Here is a 16,083-nt window from a genome sequence, read left to right as displayed (position 1 = left end):
CATCGTTACTTCTGCATGTGTATGTATGCTGCTATCACAAGAACCTCAAGTTATATATATAATTTTATGTGCGTTGATGTGAAGGTGTCAGATCCCCTGGAACTGGAGTTATGACAGGTGTGAGCTGCCATGTGGGTGCTGGGAATTGAATCCAGGTTCTCTAGAAGAGCAGCCTGTGCTCTTAACACTGAGCCATCTCTCCAGCCCTTGAATCTCAAAGTTAACCTAGTCAAAGGTGAGCATCCTGCCTCTGTATCTCCTCAGCCTTTCAACTAATGTCCAAGTCTTTAGGTTTCTTTAAAATTCTCTTTAAACTGATGCCTTAATGTTCTTTGCAAGCCACTCACAGCAACCATTTGATGCTTGTTCTATGACGAGAAGATTTACTAATGCATCCATCCTTCTAAGTAAAGTAGCCATATTTGTGGTACCTACAGTAGTACATGTAGCCTAGCTGGAACTGTGCATTAGGCCATCCCTTCTCTGCAGCTTTCTGGAAGTATTTAAGTGCTTCACCATAATTCTGAAAGATAATTACACTTATTACTCAAAGTTATATGCATAACTCCATGGTAACAACCACTTTCCAGCTTAAGAGTACTGTCAGTGTCCTATAGGCTAGTTAAAATAGCACCAGAAATATAATACATTTTCATTATTATATTAGATTCCATAAAGAAATCATCATGTTATTTCATTATAAATTGTATTTTTCTATATTGGTAGTTGGTTTTTTTAGATGAGGGAAGGTCACTCAAAAGACATATTAAGCTAAGAAGATAAATTTCTCTATCAATCAAATCTTCAGGAGGCAGCTGTTTCAAAAGCTGGTTTGACCCTGTGAGTCTCAGACACAATGTGGATGCTATTCTCGTCACAGGCTTGTTCCTCTGTCTCTTTGGCAAAGATTTTACTGAATCATTTCTTTCTCTGTCAGATATACTAGTTTGTCTAATCAAACAATAAAAACGAATTCCTATACATGAATGCATAACCATTAATGTTAACTGCAAAAATGCTAGAAATATGTTGAAGGGACGGCAAGGTTATTGAACTTACCACAGGAACACCTTTTCCATGAAAGTAAAGGAGACCAAGTCCATGAAGACCAATTGCATTGCCCTAGAAGAATTGTAAAAATCTATGATAAGGACAATTACTGCAAAATCAATTCAAGTATTTCAAATGCACCCAGTAAGAAATGGCCAAGGCCATGAATGAGGAGGATGGCAAGTCATTCGGCCTCTCTAGGCCCTTTCACACCTTCCTTTAGTCACCCCTTTGACTAGTACACAACAGTAGGAAATGGAAGTCAGGTTTTTATTTTATCCTTTCATTGAGCACTTAGTACTTGCTTTGTGGGTGATTCCATAAGAGGCACTGGGCAGAGTAAAGGTAAACTCTGCCTTGGGGGTCATGGACTCCTGGGTTCTGAGCCATATCAAAGAAGTGAGTCACCTTTCTTTCCCCTTCCTTCCTTCCTTCCTTCCTTCCTTCCTTCCTTCCTTCCTTCCTTCCTTCCTTCCTTCCTTTCCCTCATTTCAGTTGGTTTTTTTTGTTTTAGAGTTCTTACCAAATAGCCCAGGCTGTACTCAAACGTACAATCATCCTGCTTCAGTGTCCCAAGTGCTAGGATGATAGGCCAACACCGCCAAGCCCTGTTATGTGAGTCTTATTCCTTAGTCATGCTGAATGTAGTGAGTCCTGAAGTAAAATAAGTTGAGAATGTTGTGGACAGATAAAAGGGGGCACTTGACTGTTTGGTTGAGTCTAGGAACATGGGAGAATCAAGGTACCATGGTAGTGACATTTGGGCCGAGACTTGAATGATTGATTCATTTTCTAGAATGGGAAGGTCTATTAAAATGATTGTTACCTACCAAAGGGAGTTGATATCAATAGCCAAATAACATTTTAGGACATTGGATTTCAGTGCAACCACTGCTAACAGTTAATAATTTATTATTTGCATATATTCTGTTATGTGGTGTATGTTTATTCAAATTCAACTGCTCACAACATGACAAATGTCTGCCTGATGCCAAATTACCATTTCTTTTTCTAATTTATACTTAGAACTCTAAAAATGGGGTGGTTTCAATATGAGGAAGGCAGTGCTCCATGAGCACATGTTCTGGTATATCGATATTTAGTGTATCAGTACTAGATGAAGGGTGAACCTTAAAATGACAGGCCATATGGCTCATGGTAAAGCTCTTTGGTGTGCAAGTAGAACAACCTGAGTCATAGCCCTAGGACCCGTGGAAGCCATAGTTTCCTGAAAGTGGTTCTCTGATCTCCATATGTTGTGGGATGCATGCATGCATGCACACACGCACACAGTGGCTTTCCAACACAGTTCCATCTTTTCTTCTCTCCCCTCATGTCTTTTGCCCTCTGGTGGCTGTGTAAGAAGCCAGAGCTTGGCCACTTGGCTTTCGTTCAGCAGATCTGTTCATCGATCTGTTTTATAGGCTTACAGAGTTTCCTCAGGAAGTTAAATTCTGATAAAAAGCTCTCCAGTGTCTCCTAACAACCTAAATTTAGTTCTGTGGATGCAGCCAGAGCATGCCCCCATGACCTGGGAAGAGCACAGAAGCAGAGAAGGCATATTTTAAATACCATCTCAAGAATCTCAGCTTTGAGCCTGTGCATTTCAAAGGACTGAATATTATTAAAAAAAATCCTTTGGATATTCCATCAATATTAACTACATGGCATAAAAGTCCTCCCTGTTTGTTTTGTGTTGGGTATTAATCCTGAGGCCTGGAACCACACAAACATTCTGTAACTGGGCTATATCCCAGCCCTTTTTTCTCTTTTCTCTTCCATCCACCTGTGATTTCTAGTGGTCACTGTTACTCTGCTCTGGAAACAATAAGACCTATTGTGATGGATGTGGCAAAGTCTAGTGAGTCTATTATCTAAGAAGCGTCATTTAAACGTTAAAAAAAAAAAAATGAGAGGGCAGGGAAAGAGAGGAAGGACAAAGGGAAAGGACTGTAACAGCCAGAGCAAACTTTCTTCTCTCACTGGTAACTCAATGGTGGTGAGCCCAGAGCACCTATTTAGAATCTTAGCACAGAGTGGCCCACTCTGACTTCTCCATACTCTGTGCTGGTGACGTAAGGAGTCGTAGGATGCTGCCCTCTGAGTGTGACAGCCGTTACCTTCATCATCAGAATGGCTGTGGTTGCTTGCAAGAGACCCTCACAATCGGGCCTATTGATGTTTCATCATAGAAGAAGGAGGAGTCAGTAGACTCAGTGAGATTCCAGATGTTTCCTTTTACACCCTTCTTTCTGATGTATGGAATTCTGCTTCATTTGCAGATCTTGTGGTTTGGGGTCTCCCTGGAGTGTATAGCTTATGCAGCTATGATGAAGCCGTTGTCTGTGCTGCGCTGAGATTTTCCAGTGGGGTAGCTTGCTCTGGGGTCATCCATGTTCCTCTAAGTCAGTGGATCTCAACCTCTAAGTCATGACCCCTTTCGGGAGTTGAACAACCCTTTCACAGGGGTCACCTAAGGCCAACTGGCATATCAGATATTTACATTATGATTCATAACAATAGCAAAATTATGGTTCTGAAGTAGCAATGAAATGATTTTATGGTTGGGGTCAGCACAGCATGAGGAAGTACATTAAAGGGTCACAGCATTAGGAAGCTTGAGAACCACTGCTCTAAGTCACCCTTGCCCATGCTCTATAGGTAAGCCAGTAAACTCGCTGGTGTGCCAAGCTGGATGTGGTGGAAGCATCCTTTGCTCTGTCACTGAGTCCTACCTGAGGTGACTTGACTTGGACAAGTGTAGAACAGAGGAGAGGGAGGCAAGCCAGAGGGGACCTGCCTTGTCTCGGGACAGCAGCCACTGGTAGCTCTCTGCTCCTGCTGTTACCACACAGGACAGTAATCCTGCTCAGCTCTTGCCATTTTAAAAGGAAATCCAAAATTGTATTTTCATTTGCCAACATGGTAACAAGGTTTAAGGGAGGTAGATCTCACATGGATTATCACGATCATGAACCACAAAAAGATTTGATTGTCTGTGGTTTGATGTGACATTTACTGATTTGAAAAGCACTTTGTGGGCTGACCAAAACATATGTGTAGCCAACTTCCCAGTACACAACTTCCATGTTAGGGCTTAGTGTCCTTGATTAGTTAAGGGACATGAACCTCGGGAGCAGATGGCCATTTAGCTGACATTTAATGAAGCTTAGCAAGAGGCTAGGACCTTGTCCTCCTCAAGTTGAGGGGACATAGATTCCAGACCATAGAAAAGAAGCTAGAGGGCAGAAAGCTCTAGATGCTAGAGTAGAGAATACAACACTAATTCAAAAGAAAGAGTTTTGTGAGCAAAAGGATGTAGGGAGGCTTAGTGGAGGGAACAAGGATCGAGCCCTGCTCAGGATGAGTAGAACTTAGAATGAGGACTACAGGACAGAAGGGTGTGATAAATGTATGAAGATAGGGAGACAACTGAGACAAAGGAGTTTGTGAACGGTACTTTTATGTCCTGGTACTGATAGAACTTTAAAGCACATTAAATAGTGCCCCCTCCACATGTTATTTTGGAGACAGGTTGCTCAGGTTAGCCTTGAACTTGATATGTAACTCCTGATTCTCCTGCTTCCACCTCTGGAGTGCTAGGATCATAGGCATGTATCACCACATCTGCTTTATTCAATGTAAAGATCAAACCCAGGATTCTGTGCACATCAGACAAGCAGTCTACTGACTGAGCTATAGCTAAATACCAAGAACAGCATTTTATTTTTAAGTTGCAAAACAAAAACATGTATGAGAACTCTAACAAGTTATTCTGGCAAAAGCTATGGAATATGGTTGTGACAACCTAATGCTATCAAGAAGAATTACTTTCAATATAGTTTTAGACTTCCTTCATAAAGAAGAGAAGCTAAGGTTAAAGTATAACTAGCCTGGGTCACTGCTAGTTACAAATCCTTTAGCATCTGGGGAGCAGAGTTAATTTATGCCCAGCTTCCTGGCATTATTCCTTCGGGGTGACAAGTCCGTATTATTTGCCAGATTACAAAAGATTGTCCTCAGTTACCTCCTTTAAGCCTGCCCTCCCTTGTCTCCCTAATCTAGTGGTGTTCCAGATAACTGTCTCCTTGAGCAGTGATTTCATACAAATTACAAGGGAGAGGTGCCGAGGACCAGCCCCTCAGTCAATTTACCACAAGAGCAGCAGCCATGGGCTGCTTGTCATTCCTAAACAGGCTCCTAAGGCAGTGTACAGCTTGTAAAGACAGAGAACAGTTGAAAATATTCTTGATCCAAATGCTTCTTGTTTTTGCCAGTTTATAGAATAAAATCATAAGACAGGAAAAACAAATGCTTCCTATTGTGGGTGCCAGAGAGTTAATCAGAGCATTTCCCAAGACTAGGCCAATGGGTGTGGGATGAGGTCTTTCTTTGCATAGAAAAGGGATTCTGGGTAGCCTACTGAGTTTGCTTTGACAGAACCAGCTTCACTGAGCCTACAGCCAAGATATTTTCTTGGGTTTTGTTTAGTTTTTTTTTCCCCTTTGACATAGGGTCTCATTACCTAGCCCTGTATGGTCTTGAACTCACAGTGATCTACCTGCCTTTATTTCCTGAGTGCTATGATTAAAGCCATGTTCGGCAGCAGGGATAGATCATGGATGTCCTCAGGTAGTGGTGTGGGAAGAGATGGGCTTCAGGACCTTCAAAGACACTAAAGTCCTCAGATTCTAGACCTCTCACATGTGATCACAGACTATTGCATATAGCCTATGCACATTCCCTATACTTTGAATCATCTCTATATAACACAACAAATACAACCTCAAGGTGATGTAAATGGTTTTTATACTGTTTAGAGAATAAGAGGCAAGAAAATTTCTGTACTCATTCCGTTACAGTTTTTGGATTCATGATTAGTTGAATGCATGCATATGGAACATGGTATACAGAGGGTCAACTGTCACACCCTTTCTATATTCCCTCATAGCTGCAAGCTATTCTGCCTTAGCTATGCTTTGAGGTTCACTCTACCTAACTAGAACCAGCTTACAAAAGACAACTGTTAATATCCAGCAACTGTTATATGCCAGGCAATGCTTTCATGATTTGTAATAGGACAACGTCAGGCAAATCTTACATTCTGAATTTACTGATAGGGAAAGTGAGGCACAGAAAAGTTGCAGGAATGATGCTCAAGCCAGAGAATCATGTTCTTCATCACCTTTCCTTGGCCACTGCCCCAACAACCTTCCACATGGGCTGCTGGGGCTCTAGCCTTTAGATAAACTGTCCCCGAGAAAAGCTGGATGGTGACTACATTATTGCAGTTAGTGATTAGTGTGTCCTCCCCACTCCTACCCTACATTTCCTGTTCCCAAGTCATGGCTTCCTCTACTGCTCAGGGGAGAGGGAAACTGCCTTTCTGTCTACTTCCTGCTGGCTCCAGCAAGGGTGGCTGAGTCACTGCCCTTTTCATTTACCAAAAGACAGAAGACAGGCCATATCCCTCCATGCTCCAGCTCAGTACTTTATTGCTGATGATATACTCCTCTAGGACACCAAAGTCCTTTCTTAGGCTTATTGTCAGGTCCAAAAGAAACTCTGGACCAATGGCTACCCGTGGTGCCTAATAGCATACCAAAGTGAGTGTATTAGGTTCTCTCAGTTTATTGCAAATACCCGTTACAAAGTCCATGCTGGCACCCTGACTCCTCCCAGCTCTTCTCACCCCACCCCTACCCTAAACTTCTCCAGCTCATGGGCTTCCCTCCCTACAGCTTCTCATTCCCATATAACCCTGCCATTCTGGCCACATGCTTGCTCTCTTGATCTCCTTTTGTCTTCCCGTCTTTGCTCTCTTTCTTGGTTCTCCTCATTTGCTCTCCCTCTCCCCTCTTCCATGTCTGCTCTGGACTCTTCCAGATGCCTCTGGCTGTACTCTCCCTCATATCTACAGTAAAAACTTTCCTCTCAACCAGATCATGGAGTGGTCATGTCCTCACTTTATACACTTATCATAGGGGCTTAGGATTTTGAAGTCAATTCTTGGGCATTAGTCTGCTTGAAATAGAGGTCAGTTATCTTATATGTTCAAGGTGGTGGGCTGAGAGTGTACCTTGCTGGCTGCCATGGAGAAGTATTTGAAGGCAGTGGCATTATTTTGTGGTGCAGCAGTATTTCCCTCTAAGTACATCTATGGATAAAAAAGAGGATATCAATAGGAAAATCATTTAAAAGTGATGCACTTATTTAAAAACTAAATATCAATAACGATAGCCAGAGCATTGTGAGTACAATAAATATCACTGAATTATACATTTTAAAGTAGTACCCATTATCTTAGTTTTATGTCAAGTAAGAAAGCAGAAGAAACCAATGTCACCTACTACACACACACTAGAGTGATGCTGCCCCAGGACAAATGGACCCTATTTATGTTTTCTCATATTTCTTGCATCTAAATTACAGTTTGTAGCATTTCTAGAAACAGGGTACTCATTCCCATGGTAACTAATGCAAATCAGCTACAGGGAGCCAAAGCAGCCTGTGGAGTGGAGAAGGCAGTGTTTTTATGGGAGAGAATAGCCCCTCCCAGGAGGCATAAGGGCCAATTTTGACTTTGGTTGGTGTAGAATTGTTTCTCATTCCAGGGTCTGTACCAGTCTCTGATGACATCTAGCCTGTTACCTGTTGGGCCTCATAGCTACTCTCTGCAGAGAAATTTAGGCCAGGTGTATTGCAAGGTTCTGTGAGTGCCTCAGATAAAGGCTGAGATACTAATAGGCTTCTTCCTGTCATCTCCAGAGTACCACCCACTGGCTGCAGCTGAGTGCCTCTTCAACTGCTGGTATAAAAGGGGTCTTCAAGTGTGCTCACACCTTACCCTGCATTCAACTAGCTGTACTCGTCAATCTGTGCATCTGTGTGTATGTGTGTTTTATTTATTTATTTGCAGTGCTAGTGATTGATTGGTCCTTGTACATACTAGGAAAACACTTTGCCACTAAACTGCATCTCAAGTCCATTTCTTAGGTGTGTGTGTGTGTGTGTGTGTGTGTGTGTGTGTGTGTGTGTGTGTGTGTATAAGAGTGATATGCATGTGTAGGCCCAGAAATCACATTGACTGTCTTCCTTGTTGGATCTCTACCTTATATAATAATTAATTAATTAATTAATAATAATATATATATATTTTTGGCCAGGAGTAGTGGTATATGCCTTTAATCTCAGCACTCAAGGGGCTTAGGGAGATGGATCTCTGTGAGTCTGAGGCCAGCACTTGGTTTATGTAGCAAGCTTCAGGCCAGTCAGGGCTACATTTTGCGTGTACATGTATGCAAGTATGTGTGTTGGGGCGGCCATATTGCTAGCATGTATGCCACAGCAGGACAGTTTTGTTGAGTTGATTCTTTTATTCCACTTTCATGTGGTTTCTGATGATTGAATTCAGATCACCAGAATTTCCCAGCAGATGTCTTACCTGCTGAGCAATCTTAGTGGCCCTTCTACCATACATTTTTAGGCAGGGTCTCTTACTAAGCCCGAGACTCACTGATTCAGCTAGACTAGCTGGCCAATGAGCTCCAAAAATCTGCCTGCCTCTGCCTATTCAGAACTGAGGTTACAGACCTGCATAACCATGATAGGCTTATTTTGTGTGTTGCGGGGAGGGATGGTGGAGATTGAAGCCCAGGTCTTTATGCTTGACAGCAGGCCACTTTATGAATCAAGACATCCCGTAGTTCCCGTGTTTCTTAGCTTTTAAGGAAATATCAAGTACTGATGAACTGGAATGTACCTTTCCTATAAATGCCATGGCATTTGCGCTCCCAGCCTTTGCTGCCTTTAAAAAGTAGTATAGTGCCTTCTGGAGAGAAAAGGAACAGTATTATTGCCAGTCACAAACACATTCTATAAACTGGCTCTTTGAACCAGATTTTATTCATTCAATATGCATTCAAAAGTATCTACGAAATAACCACTTTGTTTAAGGCACTCTTCCAAGTGTTATTTCAACTATAAACCTGAAGAGTGGGAAAATGTATGTGTGTGTGTGTGTGTGTGTGTGTGTGTGTGTGTGTGTGTGTGTGTGTATGTTCTCAAAACAGGGCAAATATAATATAATATAATATAATATAATATAATATAATATAATATAAAGTTTTTTAAATATAAAACTTTTTATTCTTCTCACATTTGGAAAAGCTGGATAGGCATGTGGCTTCATAGTGAAAGATGAATCTCAGCTACAGATTTAAATAGTCCAGTATTTTGAAAAGTAGGCTTCTATGTACTTATTTTGAGACAGTTTGTACTATAGTTGGCAGAATCCTAATGTTTATAAGGCAGAATAAGGCCAGACACACCCAGCTGCTTGCTGAGACCATGTCTTTGTGTAGAGGTCAGCTTCAAGACAATTTCTTTTGAATCAAAATGAAGGAGATCAGCAAAGCCTCTGATTTCTCTAAGTAATAAGATTAAACATTCTAGAATAATCTTATCTCTTACTGCTGCATTCTCTCGGCCTCATCTTGACTTTCTAGAAAATTCCTGAGAAATAAAAGTGACCAACCACAAGAAAGAGACCTAAAAACAACTCTTTGTTGTCACATTTACACACAATTCATCTGTTTGAACTCTATGAGTCTGTTCTTTACAAGGTCTTAACTAGATTAATATGCAATTATCTGCTCCCTCCCAAAGAGAAGAAAAATATTTAGGGAAGAAATATGGACAAATCTTTTATATGAAAATTGGCTCAAAAATGTTGCCATTTTATTTGAGAGCTATTTCCATATAGCTAAGTCAGTCTTCCTTGTGGATGTAAGTATAGATGCACCTTTAGTGCACTTCAATTGTATCATCTCTTTTAGTCTTCATTTGTACTTTAGAAAATTTGACTGACATCTGCTACATGCCTATTGGTGTATTAGGTATTATAGATCATTCATAAATGAACAAAATCATGGTCCCTTAGATTTCATATTGCTAGAAGGTGCACCAGATGAAAAAAGACATCAATGATGATCTATTGTTGACCCTGAATATTATAGTATTAACCTGCCGAGTAAGATTTTCCCTTTGGTGAAATAGTGGCATGACTGTTGAGGGTAACCAACACCTTTCTGATTGGATTTAAGGCCAGCTCTACAGGAGAAAATTCATGGCTGATAATGTTAACTTAACCAAAAACCTACAGCTAGAGAGGTCATAGGCCCTAAGAGAGAACCTATTACTTCCTTCATTTTGCTAAATGGCCATATTATCAAACTATTTTCTAAATAGTTATGTTTCTATATCCATAGATTAGTGCTACTGTTAACCTTGGCCAGAGAAGCTTCTTTTTGCAGTGAGTAACAGTACAGAGACTCATGGTTACCAAAGGCATGTGAATAAATCATTGTTAAATGCTCAGCCCTAAATGGAACATCTCTATCATTCCCTATCCCCCACCCTCTACCCACACTGGCTCAAGGTACACCATGGCAGAGGAGATAGAAAGAATGTGTGAGCCTTAAGAATGGGGAGAAGAGCTGTGAAATGCTGTCCTCTGGACATGACATGGCTGTTTCTCTTATGAATTCACAGCAGCTGTGGTTACCTGCACAAGAACTGTATAAGATCAAGCCAGTCAACATTACAGCATGGGATGGCACAGGGCCTTATATGGCCTTACTCCTGGTTTAGGAGCTATTGGTAGTTTAAAGTGTTGGGGAGTATAGAGTTAAGTTTCTTTGAGGGTTTGGCCACTGGGAAGTTGCTAATATCCCAGTGGATGCCTCCACAACCATGTGAATGTAGGTAGCACTAACTGGACTTAGTGTTATTTATACATAGAAGAATTTATAACTATCTCTATTCATGTATATATGAAGAGAATGTGAGGTGAGAGAGGGATGTATTAAGGGGAGGGGTCTGGAAGAATAAGTGGGGTGTGAAGTAGATATGTTGAAGATATATTGAATACATGTGTGAGCATATCAAAGAATAAATAAAATTATTTTAAAATAAAACATGGTTCCTACATTTGCTACCTGACAATGATGCTGAGAAAATAACAAAAACAAAAAATGAACATATGTTAATAGCACTGAGTAGGTGAGATAAAAGGAATGCCCCAAATAATTAGATGGGTAGAGAATGGGAGAAGAATATAGGTTGTACTGTTTCCTAACAAGTGTTTATGTGGCTTTTCTTTCTAAGTTCTCATACTATCATTATAAGGAAGGTACTGTTAATATATGGTCCTATTTAATGACATCTAAAGTCATGCATTCAGTATATATATTCCATAAGAGGACTGAATACATTTTCTATGTCCTTGGAACTTTGTCTTCATGGGATAAAGGGGAAGGCTAAAGTGATAGAAGCCTATATTGAGGCAGTCAGAAACCAGAGGAGTGTCAAGAGAAAGAGAGTCTTCATTCCTTTGGAAATGTCTAAACTGCCTAAGAAGTCATCATTGTTTCAGCGTGGCCAGAACAGAATACCCCAAATCTAGGGCTTGTAAAAGTAAATGGAGGCTTTGACTACTAAACTAAGGATTTAATTTTAGAAAATAAACATCATTAGATATTTACAATCATTGGGAAATCTTGAAACTAAAAATCTCTGGACTAATCTAAGTGTTAGATAGGAGAAAATTAAAACTATGTATGATTTGCCAAATTAAAAAAAGCATACTGGTTTTGAAAAAGGGCTTTTTGTATGGAGGCTCTTCCTATCCAAATACTAACCAGACCTGGCCCTGCTTGGGTTCTGAGACCTGGTGAGATTAGGTACATTCAGGTTGGTTTTGTCATAGACTCTGTGGGCCAGAGCTAAGCATACACCCAAATAAGGGTGTCGTCTGTGCAAGTCACATTATCTCTAGGTTTGATTTCCTCGTTTAGATTCTCCTCCTCTGTGTTCTCCCAGGACTCTGGTCTGTCCCTCTAATGTCATCCTCTACCAATTTATCTGTTTGTCTCCTTCACTGTTAGATCCTTTGTACTCAGCATAGTGTCTTCATATGTTAAGCATGTATAAAATATTTTTAAAATCAGTGAATGAATATTTATGAATCTTTAAAACAAGGGACTTGGACTTTAATCTTTATAAGACATCTTGGCCTAAGTATTATGGTCCTAAAATCATTTCAAAGTCCACTTTAGTAATTTGGCTCTCAATTAGTTTGCAGTAGAAAGTTCTGGGAAAAAAGTTTCATTCTGGGAAAAAGATAATTTGAACTTTTAAAAGGAAATAATCTACTCAGAAGCAAGTCCTAGAGTCCCCAACCCTTGTGAACTTATGATCCCATAAAATTCATGAGAGTTGGCAGCTTCTCATATAGCTCGTAGTGATAGGGCTGATTCTATTCCACTGTCAGGCTTCCTCTACTCCACTGCCCTGACTCTTCACTGTCATGGCTTCCTCTACTCCACTGTTTTGACTCTTCACTGTCAGGCTTCCTCTACTCCACTGCCCTGACTCGCTTCACTCCAGTCATGGCTTCCTCTACTCCACTGCCCTGACTCTTCACTGTCATGGCTTCCTCTACTCCACTGCCCTGACTCTTCACTGTCATGGCTTCCTCTACTCCACTGCTTTGACTCTTCACTGTCATGGCTTACTTCACTCCAGTGTTGTAGCTTACTCTACTCCAGTGTTGTGGTTTTCTTTACTTCACTGTCTTTGCCTACTTGAAACTTCAGTTCTATTTAAATTTACCAGTTCTGATGTGATTGCTTCTGTTGTGTGATTGCTTCTATTCTAATTTTTTTTTTTCCAGAGCCAGGGACTGAACTCAGAACCTTGTGCTTGCTAGGCAAGCACTCTAACACTGAGCTAAATTCCCAACCCCCTAATTTTTTTTTAAAGAGACAGGGTTTCTCTGTATAGCCCTAGCTGTCCTGAAACTCACTCTGTAGACTCAGAGATCCACCTGCCTCTGCCTCCCTAGTGGTGGGATTAAAGGTGTGTACCACCACCACCACCACCACACGTAGCTGTAAAAAATGTATTTAACATCACATGAAATTGCCATGCAAGTCACTTTGGTGGATATACAGAAAGATATCCCATGAAGGCAGTTTCATGTAAAACCAAGCTATTGCTCTCAAGAATTTTGATGGTTTGGAAGTGTAGTTCAGTTTGTAGAGTGCTTGTGCTTGCCTAGCTTGCCTAAAACCCTGGTTTGATCTCTAGCACTGCATAAACTGGATGAGGTGATGCATTTCCCAAGTAATTCCTGCACTTGGGAACTGGCGGAAGGGTAATCAGAAGATCAAGGTCATTCTCAGTTACATAATGATTTTGAGGCCAGCCTTGGCTATATGAGATCATGCCGAAAAAAACAAAACAAAACAGAATAATTAACCATCCAGCCATCCATGCATCTTTCAAAAATTGACTGAGCAGAGCCACAGATGTAGCTCAGTTGGTAGACTGCCTGCTTAGTATGCACAAGTCCTTGGATTCAATGCCCAGCACCACTTAAACTGGGCATGGTTATATGTGCCTGTAATCCCAGCACTCAGGAGGTGGAAGTAAGAGGATCAGAAGTTCAAAGTCATCCTCAGCTACGTAGTGAGTTTGAGGCCAGCCTGGAGTACATGAGACCTTGCTTTGAAGAAAATTAATGAGCCTTTATCAATTGCTCATTCTATAATGTACATTTTAATCAGGATAGATCTTACTGCCAGAGGCAGAGTATAGTCTAAAGTTATATTGACAGCTACTTTCTTTCTCAGTAGAATAATAGTTTGTGTCACAGCTAATGGAGTGTTATTATGAAAAATAGCATGTCTCGGGCATTGTGTTAGGTAAAGTTTCATCATTTAAACTCCCCCCTCTTGTAAATGTGGCTTTTTATTGGCTCTAAGAAAATCCCTAATTTAATCAGTTTGTAACATTTTCTCTAGAATGAAATGAGAAGGAAATGCATTATTCTGAAAACATTTATGAAGACTTCCCTTATCCAAGGCTCTGTAGATCATCCTGGAAAGGGACATTAGTCTTTCTCTATATTGGGTGGCAGAGAGGATAATGCAGATGGCTCTCAGGGTTGATATTATTCCTCTGCCAGTTTTAATTTAATTATGCTGCATCCACTTTAATAATATGCGCCCAAGCATCCAGCATTCCTAATCCAATTCATTCTGAGCTTTTATATTTTAAGAATGCAAATGAAATTAAAATATGTGTACAGAAAAATTCAAGATAATGTAATCAAGAATCGCACATACACAATTTTTAATAATTACAAACTTGGTCAGAGAGGTGCCAAATTATTCCCTATGATAACAAATTCTGAGAGAAATTAATTTAATCAAATAGCGAGCAATGATGTGGAAAGGCAGGATAGTTATTCCTGGGCATTTTGATATTTAATTTGATGATCAGCAAACTGGAGCATCACATTTCAAATGAGCCTTGTGGTAATAATTTCTTCAGTGAACTGAAATATCAGACGGGCTGAAGTGGTGGTTTTCATGCTGAGAGGCATCCTCAATGTGTGGGTTATTAGCACCCGCTCATTCAATATATATTTACCAAACACACTATTCCCAGTAGAAGACAAACTAGTGAGCAAGAGAAACAAGTGGACACAGACAGCAATAAAGACCAGCATAGGGAAGGGAGTTATATGTGCTACGTGGAAAATAAATGGTGTGGGAGCATAAGTAGTGGAACACTGGAGTTATCAAGAAAATTCTTTCCAAGGAGGTGAGACTCAAGGATAAGAAGCCAAATAGGAGAGAAGCTGCCATAGTAGCCCCTCAGAATCTTTTTATTCTTTCATCCTCCCCTCTTCCCTGTGGCTAGCTAACTGAGCATAAGCCAAATAGGCTTAAGGTTTGAGATTTTTAGAGTTATGTCCACAGATATTTAATTTCATTAGACTGAGGAGTAGAAAGGATCAGCCTGAACCTGTCCCAAAGAGTACTTGACTATAGGAAATGTTCTGGACTTAAACTCATGATCTTGAGACCTCTGGATAAGAAAAATGAGGCCCAACCAATTCTTAGAAAGTCAGAGATGGAGGAATCTGAGTGATCATGCTTCTCTCTGTATTCTTGCTCTAAAAATGGGAAAGAGGATTTTAGAGGCTATATTGTGGGAGTGGTGCAAAAATAAATGGTATTTACTAGAAATAACACAGTTTTCAGTGCTGAAGGCCTTCATTCAATTTTGCGATCGATTGTTGATGATTTATTTTTATGTATGAGGATTTTGCCTGCATGAATGTCTATGTACCAGGCACAGAAGGAGACCAGAAGAGAGTGTCAGATCTTTTGGAACTGGAGTTATTGCTGGTTGTGAGCCACCATGTGGGTGCTGGGAACTAAACCTGGGTCCTCTGTTCTCTTAACTGCTGAGCCAGTACACCATTCTTCAAATTCTGCTTCTTAAATGCACTTACTTTCCAGCTCTGAGATTTGAAACAATTTGCTTTATCTCTACAGAGCGGGCTTTTCATTTATAAAGCACTTTAAAAAGTCTCTACAGCAGTGCTGCTGCCTGAGACAGGTCCCCACGATGCCTGGTTCTTGGGATCCTTCAGTGTCACTCAGGAGGGCTTGTACTGCTCAGCTAAGGTGGCTCCAGTTCCCTTCAGATGTTCATATTGTGTGTGGCTGACTGACAGTGTGTGTGTGTGTGTGTGTGTGTGTGTGTGTGTGTGTGTGTAGGGTGTTATATAGAAAGGCTTGCCAGGCGGTGGTGGCGCACGCCTGTAATCCTAGCACTCGGGAGGCAGAGGCAGGTGGATCTCTGTGAGTTCAAGGCCAGCCTGGTCTACAGAGCGAGATCCAGGATGGGCTCCAAAGCCACAGAGAAACCCTGTCTCCAAAAACAAAAGAGAAAAAAAAAAAGAAAAGAAAAAAAAAAGAGGCTCTTGTCATCCTTAAGCCAACCAAAGTTTGTGTTTAGAACAAATGAGGAAATGTTCCCAGTTATGTACTCAATGACTAACATCCATTTTAGGCTAAAATCAGACACTGGAGCAATCTATGGGTGCAGAACTCCCATCTAAGGAGCTAACATGGTGCTCACAATCAGGTTTTAAAAGTCCTGGAAACCTCCGTT

At 40.7% G+C, this 16,083-nt stretch overlaps 1 protein-coding gene across 1 annotated transcript in view; it reads right to left on the bottom strand.

Annotated features, from left to right (window-relative positions):
* Positions 1 to 435: 435 nt before the first annotated feature.
* The window catches only part of LOC118581978 (protein sel-1 homolog 2), a gene marked incomplete at its 3' end in the record, with an annotated part of 105,966 nt that continues 90,318 nt past the window's right edge, over positions 436 to 16,083 (bottom strand). Inside the window, exons 11-14 of the mRNA XM_036184366.1 lie at positions 8,813 to 8,881; positions 7,130 to 7,207; positions 1,060 to 1,122; positions 436 to 523 (exon numbers count right to left, since the gene is read on the bottom strand). Of these exons, the coding sequence (XP_036040259.1) occupies positions 436 to 523; positions 1,060 to 1,122; positions 7,130 to 7,207; positions 8,813 to 8,881 (298 nt within the window). The remainder of the gene's footprint in view (positions 524 to 1,059; positions 1,123 to 7,129; positions 7,208 to 8,812; positions 8,882 to 16,083) is intronic.

This window comes from Onychomys torridus, chromosome 4, assembly GCF_903995425.1.
Source record: "Onychomys torridus chromosome 4, mOncTor1.1, whole genome shotgun sequence".
NCBI lineage: Eukaryota > Metazoa > Chordata > Mammalia > Rodentia > Cricetidae > Onychomys > Onychomys torridus.
Note: the sequence above shows the minus strand (reverse complement) of the source record. Positions and strands in the feature narration are given on the sequence as shown.